The sequence below is a fragment of the Leptosomus discolor genome, chromosome 1 (genome assembly GCF_034619465.1).
Source record: "Leptosomus discolor isolate bLepDis1 chromosome 1, bLepDis1.hap2, whole genome shotgun sequence".
Lineage (NCBI taxonomy): Eukaryota > Metazoa > Chordata > Aves > Leptosomiformes > Leptosomidae > Leptosomus > Leptosomus discolor.
This window is the reverse complement of record NC_141391.1, coordinates 117,606,424-117,626,172: the sequence shown is the minus strand read 5'-3', so window position 1 is coordinate 117,626,172 and position 19,749 is coordinate 117,606,424. Positions and strand designations below refer to the sequence as shown.

General features: G+C 39.8%; 1 protein-coding gene across 2 annotated transcripts in view; it reads right to left on the bottom strand.

Annotated features, from left to right (window-relative positions):
- Positions 1-744: 744 nt before the first annotated feature.
- The window catches only part of POU2F1 (POU class 2 homeobox 1), a 109,113-nt gene continuing 90,108 nt past the window's right edge, over positions 745-19,749 (bottom strand). For both annotated transcript variants that reach the window (XM_086463171.1, XM_009962102.2), the window contains exons 8-16: positions 16,425-16,519; positions 13,914-14,087; positions 10,043-10,184; positions 7,735-7,880; positions 6,703-6,882; positions 3,999-4,104; positions 3,229-3,574; positions 2,270-2,358; positions 745-1,055 (exon numbers count right to left, since the gene is read on the bottom strand). In XM_086463171.1, coding sequence (XP_086319297.1) covers positions 745-1,055; positions 2,270-2,358; positions 3,229-3,574; positions 3,999-4,104; positions 6,703-6,882; positions 7,735-7,880; positions 10,043-10,184; positions 13,914-14,087; positions 16,425-16,519 — 1,589 coding nt within the window. The remainder of the gene's footprint in view (positions 1,056-2,269; positions 2,359-3,228; positions 3,575-3,998; positions 4,105-6,702; positions 6,883-7,734; positions 7,881-10,042; positions 10,185-13,913; positions 14,088-16,424; positions 16,520-19,749) is intronic.

Sequence of the window (19,749 nt, the reverse complement as noted above, 5' to 3'; positions counted from 1 at the left end):
AACGTTCCCAGAAGATTAGGACAGAAAGTCTATTTGTGCTCCATTCTTCTTCTCCACCCTCCCCCGCCCTCCCCCCATGGTGTGGGAGCTCGCTGAAAATAATCCAGGAGCAAAAGACAAACGCGTCCAAACTATATATATAAAAATAATAATAATAATAATCATAATAATAATAATAGAGATACACCAGTAATACAGGCCTGCCTAAATTGTACCAGTTAAGAAAGGAACCCCCAACACGATTGATACGATTATAAACACCTTGTATGACATAATGGCCTGTACAACAGACCTATAAAATGATAATTAAAAAAAGAAAGATATTTAGACCAAAAAGAAAGAAGAAATCCCCTTCCTCTGTTTGAGTTGATAACCCACCTTAACTTGTCATTGTGACTGCTGGAAATGATAAGTAGTCCTTTCACTTTTTTGTGGTTTTTTTTTTTGTTTGTGTTTTTTTTTGTTGTTTTTTGTTTTTTGTTTTTTTTACATTTTTGGTTAGAAAGTTCTCCGATCCATGAAGCGATCCTGAAAAGACAGTGTTTATTATAAAATTAGGCAAATGTCTGTCCCAGCTTTAAATCCTTCCTGTTTTGCTTTTGTTTTTTATATTTTTCCTTCTCTCCCTTGTCCCCAGCAACACGGTGAGAGGATGCCCATCACATTTTCAGTTTATAAACCCCGCTGGCAGCCAATCCCACCGCACAGTGAAAACAGGCTGCTGGCAGCACAGCTCTGCCCGGCTCACTGTGCCTTGGAGGCAGTAGTGGTGGTGGACGTGGCCCCGCTTGCAGAGGCCACCGTGAGGAGAGAGTTCTGGATGGACTCGGCTGAGGTGGAGGTGGCGTGAAGGCTGGCGACTGGTCCAGAGGCCCCTGCGGAGGCTGCAGCTGCAGAGACCAAGCTAACTGGGTTGCTGGTGAGCAGAGAAAGGTTCTGAGGATTCAGGAACAGAGGGGCAGTTACGATGTTAGGAGTACCTCCAGCATTGGCAAACACCAAGTTTCCAGTTGCATCCAGTGATGTTATTGGAAGAGAGCCACCAGATGCAAGAGCTAAAAAAGGGAAAATTGAGCAGGGAGGAGATAACATTAGCAGTAAGCCATAATGAAAATGTGCCTAAAAGCAACCGGTCTCTGCGTTTTCCTTTCCCTGACAGCCGTGCTCTCTACACCGCTAACAACAGTCATCTCATCACATGCTGTTTTTTATAAAAACCAACTCTTTATAAAGAGTGGACAAGACCTTGCAGATACTAAAATGCCTCTGTTGTCTGTTCCTGAACTAACTCCATCATGCTTTTCCTCAGATCTTTAAGTGCAATACTGGTCTACGTTTCCTGCCACGGAAAACCTGTACATTCAGGCAATCTGTACTGGAAACGGTTGAGATGAGTGTTCACATGAAATGACAGCTATCACAAGATGAAGAAGGTCGTGTAACCTTCAGAGTAACACTTTAAACGTTGACATATAACCACTGTTACAACTTACTCTCACCGGTCTACAGGGTTCAGTCTGCCTTAGATTACAATCTCCTAAATTTATCTGTGACACTTAATGAAATTATTCTTTCTTGTACCCTGGAAACAAGACTTGTTAAGCTAGTCTAGAGGATATTTGAATACATGGGTTAGATAGCTCTTTAGGCACTTGCACTATCCAGTTTTTACAGATGACAAACCACAAACTGAGAACAACTCTTTGCTAAAAACAGCAAAATCTTCTGGTTGTGTGGCGCTTCCAAAATAAATCTTTACTCCTCTGAATAAGGATTGATGGATTTAAAGGTCTACATAAGGACTTTACAAGGTAGGTTGGTTGTTGTGGGTTCTTTTTAAATACGTATGAGGACAAGAATTCAGGATCAAGTTTTGCTTGGAACTGCCCTCCTAACAGACCTCAAAATAGCACAACTCTGCTGAAGTTGATGCTAGAAGAGCTATAAAAACCACATCTCTAACCTGCTGGAGATGCATGCCAATGGGGGAAGGATAACAAAATAAATTCCAGATCGCATCCAATATCTTAAATGCCTCCTGTAAATCACTACAAGATCATACACAGTTCTCTAATACCCTTTCTGAAGTTGTACCTGCTTTTATCTCTGTGACACATAAAATGTATTTGTGCATGTAAATTCTGTAAAACCTTTAGTCCTACAACATTTATGTCTGCTGCTGTGGAGTCTGTTCTTTTTTGGCAGAGAAAAACGAAGTAAGTAAACTGAAGTTGTACGACAGAGATGCATTAAAAGGAACACTACTGACCTTGAATAGTTGCCAGTGTACTGTTGCTCATCAGGGCTGGGCTGAGAGCACCACCTAATGTCCCTGGATTGAGACTGAGTAAGGCACCTCTGCAGAAAGCAAGATCATGGAAGAAGAAACAAAGACAAAGTGAAGAAGTGTTACTTTTAAGAAAAGGTTGTCACTGCTCAGAAGTACACCATCATATTTATATAAAAAAAAAAAGGGGGTGTGTGTGGAGTGGAGAAGGGGAGGCGGGGGGGTAGGGAGGAAAGACCAGAGATCAAGCGCTAATTTTAGTTTATTTTAGTTTTTCCTTCATGATGCCTTGAGTAGGTGTTGCCTTTCAGCTGCATGGTTAGCGACATGCATGAAGTACAGGCATGTAAATACATAACTTGTATTGACTGTTGCTTTAAAATATTCTTGTAAAGTATTTTGGGGAAACTGCCACTCGTTAGAGAGCTATCATCTCCCAAATTCAGATGACAAAGATGTAAATCAAGAGGAATCGAAGAAACAAAGAGTAATCTCTCAGAGCAACATTTTTAAAACAAAAACTTTAACAATACATCATCATGCGTCTTTTACAGCGTCTTGCTCATGATGAGCAATGAATGCAGAAGTGTGAAGAGGGTCTAGGCTAGCTCTCCATTTTACAATCAGTAGAACAGATTCTATGATTCACTGGTAAGTTGCAGCTCTTAAGTCAAGCTCTGCAGTAGGATGGATGACTTATCAAACAACAACATTGCTGCAACACAGCTTTTTCATCTGTAAAATGAAAACAATATTTGTGTACATTGATGGGAATGGCCAATTACCACATATAAGTAAACCTTCAGAATTTGAGATAAATGACACCAGAATCACCAAGTGAGCTACCAGAAAATAGTGGTACATAAAAGTAAATTATCCCAAGAACTCTCCTTCCCTCTTCTGTCATCTCACCTAAAAAGATGTGAAAAAATCATCCTTACCCAGCTGCAAACTGCGAGGATGCCATCAAGCCTGGGTTTAGTCCTGCTGCAGCAGCCATGGCAGCAAGACTTGCATTTGCAGGCAACTGTGCAGCTCCTTGTAACGCGGCTGCTGCCGCTGTTTGCAACCCTGATGCCGTTACCATCACCTGGCTGGTCCCAAGAGGGGAGGACAAGGGAGTGGAGGTTGTCTGTGTTGTGCTGGTCTCACTGGCACTGGATGCCTCTGAAGCGGAGGCTGAGGCAGAAGGGGAAGGACTCAGGGAGGGTGATGTCACTGCTGAAGAAGCTGGAGGTGCTGTTGAAATCACTGTTGCTGTGTTGTTGGAGGTGGTTTCTGTTGTGCCTAGAAGATTGAGTCTGGTTAGATCAGTGCAAAACACAGATATGACTGAACAGAAACCACTACCCACCTGAACTGCACATCCAACTGATAGGGATACAAACACACATTTCTGTAGGACCAAGAAGCACCAGGAGTCCAAATGAGAAGCTCAGACTACAGTGAAATGACACTTCCCAACAGGAGGCTGAGGAGCTCTAGAAACTAGCAATGGAATATGGCATATTTCATTTACACATCACCTGTGATTTTATCCCCAGAAAAGTCAACTGAGCGGTCACAGGGACTGAAGTTTCCTACTGGAGTAACAAGAACAATGACAAGAATGTCCTGGGATACCAGTGACGAATATTGAACGACCTTTTGAAGAGTTTAAGAGGGGAAAATGGTAGAGGTTAATGTGAGGGCAAGAGAAATCAGAGCTTACCTGTGACTGACAGACTAGTTACAGCAGAACTGGTCAGAGGGAGCACAGGATTGACAGTCAGGGTTGTAGCTGCACTGCTCGTCACAAGGCTTGGCGTGGTTGCCACCTGGAGGTCAAAAAAGAATACAACTGCTCAACCGTTAAAAGACAAAAACAGTTAGCTACTAGACTTGGATTTCTTTCTTCCCATCCTCAGCTGAGGAAGTTATCACGGAAAACACTACATATAAACTAACTTCTTTGTAATTCCATTACTTATCATTCAGTGGACCAACTATAGTACCTTCTCTAATTACCAGCAATATCTTTATTCTTAATCATTCAGTATTTGAAGGGAGATGCATCCATTACACCCATACTGCCTCAGGACTGCAAGTTAGCCGTCCCTCTCTGCCTCCCTCCAAAGATGGCACCTTGTTTTAACAGAGTCACTCTTATAGAAAGAGCTACAAAATACATTTTTTCTGAACGGATTTTCTTCTTGTTTAAACATCTTCAGCTCCAAATCTCTTTCTCTTATAAAATTCTTTAAATTCCCCAGCATTACTAAAGGTATTTTGGGTAATGTGTTTACACAGATAAAGAGAATAACATTTCACTTTTACTCAAAAAACTGTAAGCTCTACTTCAGTAAGTTTCCTTGTGCCAGAGGAAGGAACTCTGAATTTTGAAACATTCAAATGACATCAGCTAATTTTACTTGTTGACAGCTTACTACAATAAACTGAAGACATTGCAGATAAAAACCACCAAAGATAAGGCTGGAGGAACTAGCTTATGAAGAAAAATGAAATATAAGGACAGAAAGAACTTTATATGGACAAGAAATGGTGTCAAATGACAATAATATTTGAAGGCTGTTATACATCAATGAGAGAAATGAATCCTTTAGAATTGCCCAAGAGAACATACCCAAGGATATAGGCTAAGACCGTCCTCCTTTCCCCTCTTACCTCGTTTATTATCAGAGAAACCTCTCTCATGCTGCATATCTAGAAAGTGAAATGCTTCGTGCATTTTAAACAAGACTGGGGCAACTGGGACAGGTCTAAAAGCTTTCTGCTTATCTCAAATAGTGTATGAAATAAAGAAGAGCTAGATACATAGTACACTGCCCACTAATGCAGCCTAGACATCATATCTGTCATCTGTCCACCAAACAATTACGGCCAAGGTCACAATCCATATTTCAGGGCAGCGAATGACCTAGAATTAATACAGCTAACCCGACGGTTACAATGACTGACTGCAGCCAATGCAAAAGGCGGCTGCCATCAAAAGGAGCATTCCCCTCCAATCCTGCTTCAGAGCCTTAGCACTTGTGCAGCCAGGCTACAAGTCAGATTGGTTATCTAGCTGTACTTGAAAATTCATCATTGTTCTTCACACAGTCAATCTGCAGTCAAACTAGTAAACTAAGCCCAGTCATTCTATGGACACATAATCTCCAGAGCTGACACAAGGAATCAACAAAGCACACAGCCAGTGAAGGCTGGGGGCAGCAGGGCTGGAACACCCATTTCAGTGGTAGCACTGTCTTACTGAAGCTTACAATGAGTGAAAATGCTCACTGAAACATCACTGAATAAATGGAGACTGTGGTTAACATCTCAGTTGCTTACATACAATGGCAGTTTCTAATAAAAGGGAAATTTATGCAGAAAAGCTTTCTTAAGTTGCAGTCTCAGTGAACTTGCATGGGTACTATAACACACTATCATAAATCTCATTGTGTTCTGCTTTGGTAGCAAGGCATGCAACCTTGCTTTCCAATTAGGAAAAAAAAAAGTACATTTAACACATCCCTTCCCCTGAAACACAAGGCTGCATGCACGCATCCTGAGACACAGATGAGGGGAAAGAATGACACACCACCAAAATTAATGGTTTAATGAAGTACTGAAAGGTATTAGCTACTACAGTGATGAGGGTGGAATAAATACTACAAAAGTACAACTACAGGCTATGTAAATTCCACCACATTCCTATTAGCATAGCTACTATGAAATCTAATAGCTACTGTTGCTATTTATGAAAACAGACCTCCATGGACATTGGTAGCAAAGGAGCTGAAGGAACCTTGATGCATGTGTTTTGTTACTCTTATTTTCATGAAGTTTGTGTTTACCTGAGGCAAATACAAGTGTGGGAAATTAATTACATGAGTATTAGCTAAATTGTTCCTTTGTTCCATGTCTTTTTTTTAAATATAACTCATCCCTGACTAAAAGTGACAACGGTGTCATTGGATTTGTGTGACTTAAGCCTCCAAATGATACGTTTTGCTGCTGCTCATCTACTTATCAGAGCAGCCAAAATAAGAGGGGAGGGGTAGAGCTGTTAAGCATTTTTTAATTACTACTATTTTACCAAAAAAGTTTGAGCAAGAAAGAGAGTCCAGATATAAACTGGAGTTACTAACTGGAATATGTTCAAACCAATAACCCCAACAGCAAATTCGCTAGTGAGAATATTTACGCATGAGCTGACTAAACATCAAAACTGAAGGGCCAACTACTGCCTGATTTGTAAGCATTATCTCTCTTAGATAGCTCACAAGTAGGATAATTTAAATGCCAGTAATATATAAATTTGCAAGTATAAGCCTGCTGTACAAAGGCGGCGTAGCACGTGCAACTCCCTCAGTGAGCACAGTGGAACTATCTCTTCCAGGGACCTTTCAACACAGTTTCTTGATTCTTACCAGTGAGGTTGGACAAGGGAAAATTGCTTTGATGGGCGAGCTGCTGGTTCCACCACTGCTGGGTGGGTTGATCCTTTTCTCCTTCTGGCGCCGGTTACAGAACCAAACGCGGATCACCTCCTTCTCCATGTTTAGCTGGTCAGCTATCATGGTGATCTCATCCGAGGTAGGCTTTTGGTTCTGAGAAAAGGAAACAGTACTTGAAAAGCTGTGAAACTACCTCTGAAGTTTTACATTATAGCTGCTTCTTCACTAGGCAGGAATCTGGGTGGGTCATTTATATCCAGAATCTGGTCAATGGTAGAGACAGACTATAATAGATGCTTCTGCCTTCCATGTTCCTGTAACCAGGAACATTTCTACCAATTGTAAGCTGTGTTCCTCAGAGACAGGTGATGAAGACTAAGCTCACGTGCTTCTTTTTGAGAGAAGGGATCTGACTTGTGAGTTAATCCTTCAAGGAATTCTAGACCTTGATAAAGAAATCTTTCAGCATCTCTTGAAAAGGAATAGGAGAGATTAACTATAGCAATAGCCAAACGAATCCCAGGTTGTCTAGACCTATAATGGCTGGGCTACTTACAGGGGCTATCTGCCCATACAACTGCACAAAGTGCCTAACAAGAGTAACATAAGGCCATCTAAAACCCCTTGTATTATGTATGTTTAGACTGTCACCCCATTTATCCATCCTCAGAAAGGGTAATCTGTTTTCTTTTTGATGTGCTGAATATCAAGCTTAGATCTATGGCTCAGTATCTTGGAATGCGAAATCAGCAAACTGCAAGAACCAATGAGGTTTTTTGAGGGGTTTTGTGTGGGGTTTTTTGTTGAGGTTTTTTGTTTTTTGTTTTGTTTTGAAGTAACGTAGGCATTGATGTGTGCTTCTTGGCAAAGCCTTTGTATTCACCTTGTTCACTACAAGCACTTTCCTAAATAGCACAGTAATGGGTTCAATCTAACAGATATGACTGTAAAGCAAAGTTTCTTCATTTTTTCATAGCACTAGAGCAGATCAATAGGATCACTGACCTCCAGGAAACTCTTCTCTAAGGCCACACGTATGTTGGTCTCTATGCTGGTGCGTTTCTTCCTCCTACGGTTCAAGCCTTCGGTCCCCAGCCCTGCAGAATTCAGGGCACTTGGGCTGGAGAGAGTTGAATCAGATGAGAGGTTTTCTGAAAAAAGAAAGTAACATAAATCAGGAGATTTTATTTGAATGCAGTGAAGTCTAATGCAAGTGTTCCTCACCTGTGCAAGGCATGTTAAAATCCACCCTGTATCTATTCCAGATATACAGAGATTTCTGAAGACCACATGCATTAATCATTGTACCTGTAAATTACAACATATACTTGAAAATTAAAAGCTGCAACTAAGCCCAGAGGGCACACTCTGCTCCTGTATGCTACCACAACATGCCTTTTATAACACCTATACAAAGTTTGTCTCCCGTACCTCATTCCACCCCACACTCATTCACTGCAAGGCACAGTTTAAAGAAAAAAAGCAGTAACTGATATCCACGAGCCACAGCTGTAAGTCAGAGGCAACTATGAAAAAATCTGAGCAGCCTGAAATTTCTTTTACCCACTTTGCAATCCACTACAGGAAGTTTATAGCCAGCTTCCAGTGTTCAAACACTCCTCTCTGGAGATCTTAGCAGATACTCAGTGCTATGCAGTTCTACCAAACAGACCACACAGCTAGCAGCTCCCTCTCCTTAGCTTCACTAGGTCTCTTGTTGTAAACCCCTAATCCTGTCTTTTTGGCTCCACAGAAGAATGAAGAGAGAACACACTCGACCCCACTTTGCAGTGGAAAGTACAAAATAACCAACAGGCATGTTTCCAGCAGGGAATTTAAACAAAATAATCAATTATGGCTGGAGATCCCTCACTGCACTAGAGTGTGTGGGTAACAAGCAGGTGTCAAAGTTCACAATGCCCAAGATCATTCTGGTAGGCTCGAATGGGCAAGTACATTCAGTTTGTCATTTTCTAAATTATTTGGTTTTCCCCAGTAATGGCACCCATAAACGTGCTGAAACCCCTCTCCGCCCTGAAAACCCCACAGAACAAGTTGAGCTCTGTAAGAATAAATTCTCCAACACTCCAGTGTAATGTGATGGAAGGGACCATCAGTATGCTTCTCCTGCCTGTTTTTACCTAAAAGTAGCCTTTAAAGTAATCTGAATCTTTCTTCCAAAGATTTTCATGAAACTGAATCACAGCCAAAGACAATAGTTCCTAACTTCCAGGCTGTGAAGGACCCTGACGCTTACAGCCCTTAACTTAACTTGACAGATCCAAGTATTTCCTCAGGCTAGCAGGAAAAACAGACATTCCTTGCAGCACTGGACTCATCCAGTATTGCTGGAAGGTATGGGGACCACTGGTCAGTGGACTAGAGCACTCAGTGTGAAGATCTTTATGTTTTCTGTAACAGATCTAGATTACCTAAAGATAACCCCTGTCAGCACAATAGAATGACACTTTCTTGTTCCAATGCAGGACAAGTTTTCAACACTGCATCCAATTACTTTCAAATTTTCAGAGGATACTGTAGGCACCAGCATAAAGCTCTCTTCATTTTGGTAAAAATAAAAAGGCATATAGCGTCCCTGCCATCTGTTTAGCAGATCCATCAGTTTTATACTATGTACAGTCACATACTTGGAAGAAAAAACTGGCTGACAGCACTCTTAAAACACTTTCTATCCTAACATCACCATCCAAGCTCCATTTGCTGGTGGGAAAAAAAAACCAAACCCACAACCAAAAAAGAACACTATCAACATTGGCATCATGAATAACTTATATCCCAGGAAAAAAATAATTCTAAAAGGAAAAAGCAAAACCTAACCCACAAAAATTTCTTCCTATTGTGAGAAAGAGAGTGTTTATATAGACCCTTGCAGAGAGATGAAAAGAATGCACATAGGGGTGTGGGAGGAGATGAATGCAATAAGCTCTGCCTACTGAAACAATAAACCATGCAACCCTCTCTCTACTACACATCTGAAAAAGAAAGCTAGAAGAGGATTAGAAGTTATATGCATTAACATACACGAAGGAGGAAAATCATGACACATACTATACCTCAACCCATGCAATTATTCAGCTGGATGCAGAACACAATTCTGAAAGTTCATATTGGAACAATTTCGGATGCATGTAGGCACATGAAAAGGGAACTACCTTTTCCTACACCCCTATTTGTCCTCTGGACAGTTACAAAGATTGATGGCTTCATAAAACCATAAGGGCACAAACGAAGCGGTTTTTCAGAATCTAACTGATTTTGCTAGGCTGGTGAAGAAATGCACAGACTCATTCACCTGCATCATTGAGCCACTTTTCCAGAAGTGGCTTTAACTTGCACATGTTCTTAAAGCTGAGGTTCAAGGCTTCAAAGCGAGAGATGGTAGTTTGGCTGAAGTCATTTCCATAGAGTTTGCCCATAGCGAGCCCAACATCACCCTGGACAAAGAGAGAGAAAAAACGGATTCACTAACATAGGCACTTCCAAAGCAAGGAATCCTGTCACATTCTAGTGTTCTCTTAGTGACACCACTGCTGTGTGGGATTTCAGTTTCGCAGAAACTTGCTCAGTGCTACCAAGATTCATGTTACAGCAAATAATCATAAAGAAATATCAAACCTCAGTCAGTTTAACCATATAACTCTTTTCAGGAAATCCCTGATGCTTTGTCTTCTTAGCATTATCACTGAGCAGAACATTCCGCTGAATATTAACTTGTAATTTTTTTCTTAGCTCTTTAAAATAAGGTCAAGCTCTCTTTAGGAGCAGATTTAAGTATCTGCATATTTCACACCAAAGAAGGAAAGTTCAAATAAGCAGAAATGCAGTGAATTCATGTTCTCAAATTAGTAGAAAACACTCTTGAAAAGATGTCTGGAAACATACATCAGATTCAAGTAGATGCAAAAATATTCTTATCTGAACTTTTACTATCTTCTGAGGTTCAAACCAAACTTCTCCCCATAGATACACATTTCAAAGTGGACAAGAAGCTGAACCATTTCAAATAATGATTAACTGCAGTCTTCACTACCATTACCCATCTGCCAAAAACCTATCGAGGAGATTTACAGACAGATGATCATCTCTTTACATCTGTTATTGCTTTTCAAAACTTAGTTTTAGCTAGCTATCAGACATTCTGCTTATCCTAACATAGATATATATATATGTGTATATATGCACATCTATGTTGTTTACACTTGGAAAGTCTTGTTTCAAAAAAAAAAAATCAATCCATTCTTGATTGTGGCCATTAATAACACAATAATGTTTTCTTGCTTGTTTTAAAGCTGGAAGGTCCTGCTCTTTGAAAAAACGTAATTATTTTTTAAGTATGCTACTTGGTCTAAAGTAGTTTAATTTAGATTTTTATTTTTTAACACGATAAAGTACAAAGAGTCTAGAAGAAGAGACTGAAAAGCTTGAGCATAGTTAGTGGAGTTTAATTGCAAGTGGGTTAGTCGGGTTGCGCAAAGCTTGCTTTCCTTCCCTTGAGATCCACAACCACAGCTTGATACAAGCATACTAATAGCACGCAGAGTGGCCACATACAAGCGAGGAAGAAAACAACCTTTGGTAAGCTTAGTAGATTGTGCAGGTTGCATAACGAAAACAATTTCCTTCTTAGAAGAGGACCAGAACAATCGGTTTGTATGCCCTTCAATCAGAGGAAACACGTGGGAACTCAACATTTATGCCTCTACCCATATGCCAGGATTCCGTGCATTTTAAAATTCATAAATCATTCCAAGAGAAGCAATGTGGATGCTTTCCTGGGTTTCTGAAGAAGAAAACCTGGCCATATAAACCATTTTAGAGAGAAGCTGATTTATGTCTTGGCAGCAGAGAGTTATGAAATTTGCTCCAGTCCTCCAACTAAATTTAATTCTGGTATTTACGTTGTTCTTACTAACATTTGCCATCTGATTTAAAAAGAACAGTTAACCATTTCTTTGTCAATCATTTTTAATGCCAAACAGTGGCAGCATTTCAGCTGTAGGCAAAGGAATTTACATATTGGGATGAGAATTTTATATATTGGGATGGGCCACAAAGGATGGATGGAATAGAGGATAAAGGCACTGTATACACATCTGATCTACTCTCCAGGTTGAACGAAGCTCCAGTACTGAACTGAAACTGATTATAAGGTACATCATTGTTGTGTGTACTGGTCTGCTAAGAAGCTCAGAAGGACTAGCAGAGGTGATACATTTTACAGAATAAAAATAACATCAGCTAAAATGTTTGCTCACATAGCTTGAATCTATTCTGACCAATTAGTCACATACCTGCCATAATGCTAAGATGCAGTATGCTCATTGTGTCTCTGTATGTCAAACATGGAGATATTTTTAAGGAAAACAATTAAGCAACAGGATTTAAATCCATCACCCACTTTTCAAGAGTGGGAGAAGAGACAGAACTGCTGAAATTCAAAGCCCATTACATTGTTCATAAGACAGAATGCAGCAAGTGTTTAGTCTGCAATGCAAACTAAATCTTACAATTATTTTTGAAAGGTAGGGGTGGCGTGAGTCTGAAAAAGCTTACAGTACCACTGGAAATAAATTTCTGCTTTCCTCTGAAAGGCAGTCTATTTATCCAACTATAGGAAACCAAAGTAACAAGGGTCTCTAATTATCATCCAATTATGCAATTAGATAGAAGCTATTAGAACTGCCTAATTATACACATACAAACTCAGAGTAGGATAGTAGTTATCAAATGCAAGTTTACCACTTTCTCAAGATTCCCCTGTTTTAAACTGGAAAGCAAATACCGACATGTAAGCCTGAGCAATTGTGTTCATTTTTCCTCACCATGAAAATTCACAACAGGGTCAATAAGAAGGGTTAACCCATGACTTAAAAAGTCTAGTTGAGCCTCTATAATCATCTCACAGCAGGGCAGATTAAACATAATAACTAAAGATCTCCACGAACCTCCTCAGTCAGGCTATAGGGAAGCGATTGTATTTTCTCTGTTCTGTTCTGCTCTATTCTAGCTTTTGTGCACGTGCACCACTTGTATTTCTGTGCCTCCCTCTAGTGGAAGAAGGGAGGGAAGGAGGCACACATGCCAGCATTTTACTTCACTTTACTAAGAACATTCTGTTCTTGAGTTATAATTAAGCTGCTGCCAGGAACTTTCATTACGAACCCTGATTTTTCAAACATTTAGGACTTTGCCAGAAAAATAAATCTGACTTCAGCACATACTTCCAGCTAGAGTAGATTTACTTATTCCAGGGGTGGGAACAAATTGCATACGTTGGACTGACTGCTCTAAGCTCAGACTTTTAAATACCTACTTCGACTTTTGCATGCTATTTCTTCTAGCAAAACCACACCTATGCTTACCACAGACTCCTGCCAAAATTAATTGTTTACCTGGACAGATATTTTAATTTTGCAGGAAAAAAAATCCATTTTGATATTAATAAGAAAGGACTCTTGGATTCATGCAGCATTTCCCTTCAACAAAATAACAGAACGTATAAATGCACTTTGTACTTTTAATTGTACTCCTCATTCAACTATTTTCACTGTGTTCAAGATTACTTTTCTTCTGCTCTACGGGTATTTCTGAGCTTTTAAGCAAACCAAAAACAAACCACAACTCCAGTTCACTTCTGTAAGGAGAGAACTTCAAAGGTAACAGTCCTTTCAGGTTTTGTTTAGGAACCTTAGCAAAACCATTAAATACAGAAATCATTGATGTTTAACAGGAAAATACACTTGAGAGATAAAAGCCCTTTGACATCCAAAGCAAATCCACCATTGTGATACACTTTTTAAACACACAGAGCAGTTAATTGTGCCGTATGGGTTTCGGGACTTTGTACTTCTGAAGGCAGCTTTAAAGTGCTTTGCCCCATTCATTTTACATCCTATAGAATGAATAGCGCACATGCAATGACATCTGGAGCTGGTAAATGCGTGTACCTGCTGGGAAAATGGCTGTGCTTTAAAACCAACAGGGAAGTGAGATGGATGTATGGCTTTTTCTGTTATTTCTTAGAAATCCCCTACATAAAGGCCAGAGCATAACCCTATTTAAGAAGGTTCTCCCAGGAAAAGGTGGAATTGTAGTCTCCCTCCAGACTTGAAAGATGAGACCTCAGATTCCACACTGGCAGGCACTAAGGTACGCAGTCTCACCTGAGTGAATCCAAGTTTGATCCGTCTTTGTTTGAAAGTCTTGGCAAACTGCTCAAGCTCCTCAAGGTCACTGGGCTCCTCCAAGCTGGGAGTGTCAATTCGCTTTGGTGTTGACTGGCTCTGTGGAAGTGGCTGAATGGGGGTCGCTGCTATTGTGCGTGTTGGGGTTGCTGGCTATTGAGACAGAGAGCAAGGAAAAAATGAAAATCAGACTTAAAAGAATAATCAGCAAAAATTAAATTCAAGAAAGGTATGCGAGTGGGGTTTCTGTGAGAAAGATCAACGAATTTGACATTTCCAGCAATCTGAACGTTTCTCTAATTTATTTACATTCCTCTCAAGAACAAGTAATCACAATCCAGAAAACTGTATTAGTATGACAGCCTTTTAAAGGCTCTGTCAGAACCAATTAAAGAAAAATAAGAGATGTTCAATGCAGCAGATAACCATCAATTTTTGCTTGCTACAGAAGCTGCTCAAAGAAAGGCTGAACACTCTTACTTGATATAGTTCTATCATTTATAGACAGCTTGGCATTCATCCCCTTTTAACCATTTTAAAATTGAATTTACTGCTTGTGTGACGTGGCAGATTGTCATCAGCACAAAAGATTCAAGCCTCCTATTTAATCTTCGAACAGCAAGCACTTACAGGTGCAGCAACATGGCAAGTTTCCTCTAATGCCATCTCCTATAACTGACTCAGCTCTCCCAGTCAGAAAAACCGAGATCTATCTCTAACCCTTCTGTTGATACTTGCAACAGTAAGTATGAATGTACTGGTCATACGAGAAATTAAGTAAAGGCAACCTACAGAAAAGAATTCCTTTTAGGTCACACATTTCTTCTAGATAAAAGGCTAATTTTCCGAAGTCCACACTAGGCTCACTCTCCCTGAACACTGGCATACTAGAGCATTTTGCTAAGCACCAATAATAAGAATCTGGCTAACACTGATCATCGTGGAAAATATTCATGGGCGAACAAAATACATTAAGACCTGGTATTGCACAGTTCAGGCTTTATGTGCAACAGGAACACTGGAAACATGTTTTGAGTGCATAAGTCTACCTTCTTATATGCCATAGATTATCTCAGATGCAGACACAAATCATTTACTCCAGTTAAATTCCATTCAATTCAGCCAAGGCTCTTAAGCAAAGGTGACTTAATGCTTTCATGTCCTATGCCCAGCTCTGAAACTACGGACTCCTTCAGGGCAAATAAGAACAGCCTCAAGTCTATGCAACACCACAGGACCATGCAAAGTCTATGCAAAGGTCCAGAAATGGCTGCTCTAAAAGAAATGGCCTACATACAGCTGAGACTTTATGTAGCTCCCTCTGTTGTTTTTCTCCCGGTTAGCGTAGTATTTTGCAGTGCACAGCAGATGGTAGAGTGTGGTCAGGATCTGTAATTTCATTACTTGAGAAATAATGTGACCACATATGATCTTTCTAGGATTGCAGATATATGTGTCACACTATGAAGGTTTTTAATAATTTTAAATTTACATTAAACATAGCAGGTAATTACTGCAATATGTCTTTATTGACTTCACCCCCTTTGTATAATTTATTTTCTCTTTGTAGTTTTGATACTTTTTTTTAATCCAAGTATAATCTTTAGCAAGGAGTCATGCTGCTAACTGAGGTATGAACTACAGAGGTGAGACAAATTCCATTTTCCACATGGTGCATGAAAAATACTATATAGGTGGTATAACAGAAAATGTAGTCTTCTAAGACTCTGATAGACTTGGGCATCTTATTACAGATTAAAAAATTCTTATATGTAACCAAGTTGGCAGGAAGATATTGGATGATATTACTTGGTATTTAAGAAATAGCATGCAGTCATGTAACTAAACTGCACAGTAACACTCAGTGAAGCAAAACTAAATTTGCAGGCACGCGCAACCTTAAAATTGCTTTTCTTACAGTCTGAAAGTTTAATCATAGAGCTTTACTATTTTAACTTATATCTAACAGAATTATTTCAATGCTTTTCTATCAATCTCTTCACTTTCACAGAAGGTAACTAATAAGACTAGCAATGACTTAGCAACAGCAGCAAAACAATTAGGCTACAAGAAAGATAGATCATCACTCCAGTCTTTAGAAAAAGATACTTCTCAGTAATCCTCTTTTTTAGCTTTTTAGGTAGCCCACACCTTATTCCTCTGAATCTCACAGATCTGTAGATTGTCCAAGAAAGCCTTACATGAAATCAAACGATGCTTTAGTGCCATTAACTCAAGATATCAACCATTGAAATTTTCAGCTAAAAAAAAAAAAATTAGAATGTTAAATCCAGGAGAAGAGGCATATTACGGTGGAAACCACAAAACTGAAGTTACTGATACTTCAGCGCTACAGTGACTCGATCTAGAAAAACAAACCCACTATTATAGCTACAGTATCTACTCTAGTAACTAACACAAAGGGTCCATTCACTTGCAACAGTTTAAATCCACTCAAAGCAACTCATGAATAGTTGAAATAAGCCTCACCTGCGAGGCAAGGGTGATGCTTGGCTGAGACTGCAGGAGGTTGGCTTGGCTTTGCTGAGGTAGTTGCGTTAAGAGATTCTGCGCTTGCAGGAGACCTGGAGAGAGAAAAGGGTGGGTTTGGATTGTCATTTAAAAAGACTAAAACATGAAATGAGGTGAAACAGGGCTCTTGCCAAATAATGAAAGTTATAAAAAATTTGAGATGCAAGTCTTCAATTCATCCCTGCATAGATACCTTCTGACTTTGGACTTTTCGTTCCAAAATCCTTTTGTATTTTCCTGATATGTATGTGGTGACAGAAGGATAAAAGAGAGAAGTCTGTACTAGTCTTCTCTGCAGAAAGAGTTTGTAATGATCTAGGTTATCCCAGTTCCGCGGGCAGGAAACATTAATTGCCTCTTTCAGCTTGCAGATTTTGGTTAAACCTCTTCCTGTAACCAACAGCTGACCAAGAATTAGGGAGCTATATAAAAAATAAACAACTGAACACTAATCAGAACAAATCCAACAACTGAATACTAATCAAAATGACAAATGTGGTTGCTTGATCACCCTTCTTCCTCTCCATATCACACCATTCCAGCTGCCTAACAAGAAGGAACTTTCTCTGGCAAATTTAGACCACACCAGAAGACAAAACAAGCCCAGATAATCTCCTCCTGGATGAAATAAAGAAAAAAACTTTTGGAAAAGTAATCAGAACTTAAAGCTTAGGTAAGATACTGAACACTGTGTAAATTGCACAAATGGAATAAACATTACACTGAATATATGAAAAACCCTGCTATTATGAAAAGATAATAAACATTAAAAAACAGTTTGGACTGACGCAACCAATATACACAAAATGCTGTCATTCTAAAAATAAATTCTCTTACTGTCCACTATTTGTATGGTTTATTAAATCTCTCAGGAAATTGAGATATATGCTTGCAGCTATACATTTTAACTACAAGCAGTCTGTTTTGTTGGGTTGTTTTTTTTTTTTTTCATTTCTAACACTAAAATTTATACATTTTTAAGGGGTAAGAATCTTGACAAAAACATACCTACAGGTAGTCAACTTCCTCAATTTTATTGTGAAAAATATTACTGTTAATCTTTAGGTAACTCCTGGCCACAGCTATCACCTTCCTCTATAATAACTTAAGAACTTGACTGATTAAACCTACACTTAATAGGCATCTTCAATATACCAAGTTCCCAAAACCAGAGGGGAACAATGGCACAGCAACAACAGTTGGACACTGTGGCCACTCAGAGGACAGAACACCAAGTAAGTACCAGTTAAATTCTGTAATTGGAGTTCGACATGGTCTGTTCTGGCTCACCAGCTGGCCTATCTGTCAGAGCACACCACTCATGACCCGCTACCTCTTAGCAGAATACAGGTAGCGGACACAGGAATTTAGGACTTGATAAATACTGAGTAAGAAACTGGATGTTTTATGTGAGGTTAAGGCCATAGGAGATATGAAAAGAGGGACTACCATAGGCAAGAAGGAGAAAACGTATCCTCGATGCAGGATACATAACTACAGAAGAATCGTCTTCTGACAGTGATCTTTTTGACAAAGTACTGAATACATATCTTAAATAGAGTATGTTGCTATCAAAATGCTCAAGACCTACAGAATAAAGCCAGCTGCTTGTGCAACATAATAGCACAGTATAGACAACAACATAAATTTGCTTTGCACCACACAATCAACATGTTCCCTGGTTCTGAAAAGCCGCAGTGAGGGAACGGATCTGCTTAACGAACTTCCAAGACAGCTACCGACTATAGATACACAGTGCTTTTTACAACGCAAATATTTGTTCGCTTGAAAGATTATTTCAGCTGCCCAAATCTAAATACCAGTTAGTGAACAGTCACCTCTAAGTGAAGAGGTTTTGACCTTCATTTAGGTCAGTGAATTTTAACTGACAACTTGAAATAGAAAGGGGCAAGCCATCACACCAACAGTATAGAGCGGATGATGAACAATGAAACAAAAAATAGGCAGCTGACACTGACCACATTTGACCTGCAGTCCACTGGTAACACCATTGATCACAAGTTACTGACTCATCTTATGACTGTAATCAGAGTAATTAGCACTGTCCTTTTGTAATTTTTTTTTGTCCTCAAATCCCAGAGGATATTTTTCTGGCAATAACACTTCTGCTGAAGAGCACAAGATGACTACACTCTTCTTCATTTTATTCTCACTCATACGTTCTGAAGTAATTATCACAAAGCACAGTATAAAATATTCTGAACACGTTTAATCTGCTCAGTTTTTACATCATTTTATCCTATTTAAGGAATACTGATACAATGCGTCTCGGGCAGAAATTGAAGAAAGAACAAGTTAGTTCAACCTGCAGCTGAGTGAAGTAATGATCAAGGGATGGGTAAAGCAGCTGAACTGTTTTGGCAGAGAATGCATCTCTTCCACTGACTTACTATCTTTTCAGACACTTGCTGTGCACACGCTTTGGACTCTTTGTTGGCTTCCATGGGTGGGCAGCTGCAGTTTTGCTCTTTTCAGAGGTGACTGTACTAGTCTCAGCTTAACCTTCAGGGTTTTTTTTCGAAGAAGAAACTACTGGTCTCCACTTTGGCTCAGCATAACTTTAGTGACTTAACTTACAAGGTGCACATATCACAGCCTTTTAAATACAGTGTGAGTCCAGCACTGCGCCTTTTAGGCAACTGCTGAGATACTGGTGTTTCAAACTTCTCCGTTTCCCTCGGGACTCATACTGGCATCAATACTGTAACATCGTTATTACCATTAAGACTGATGGGACAAAGTATATTCTCAGCAAGTTTGTGGACAATACCAAACACATGGAGAGTGGTCAATAGGCCAGAAGTCAGGGTCTAGACAGGCTGGACAAATGGAATCTCATGGAGACCAATGCAGGAAAATGCAATGTCCTACATGGGGGCTGGAATAGCCCCATGCAGCAACAGAGGGTGGGCACTGGCTGGCTAGAAAGCAGTGTTGCTGAAAAAAGATATGGGGGTCCTGGAGGACAGGAAGATAAACATGAAACAGCACCGTGCCCTTAGAATAAAGACAGCAAACCACATCCTGGGCTGTATTCCAAACGGTGCAGCCAGCATGTCAAGGGCTACAATTCTTCCCCTTCATTTGGCACTTGTGAGACCACATCTGGAGTACAGTGTTCAGCCTTGGGTTTCGCAGTACAAGACACAATGTCAACCTGGATTTTGTACATTCAAGGCCCACTAGGGTAGCTAACGAGCTGGAACAGCCATACGAGGAATGGGTAAGTGAGCTGGTTTGCTTAGCCTTATGAGCCAAGGTG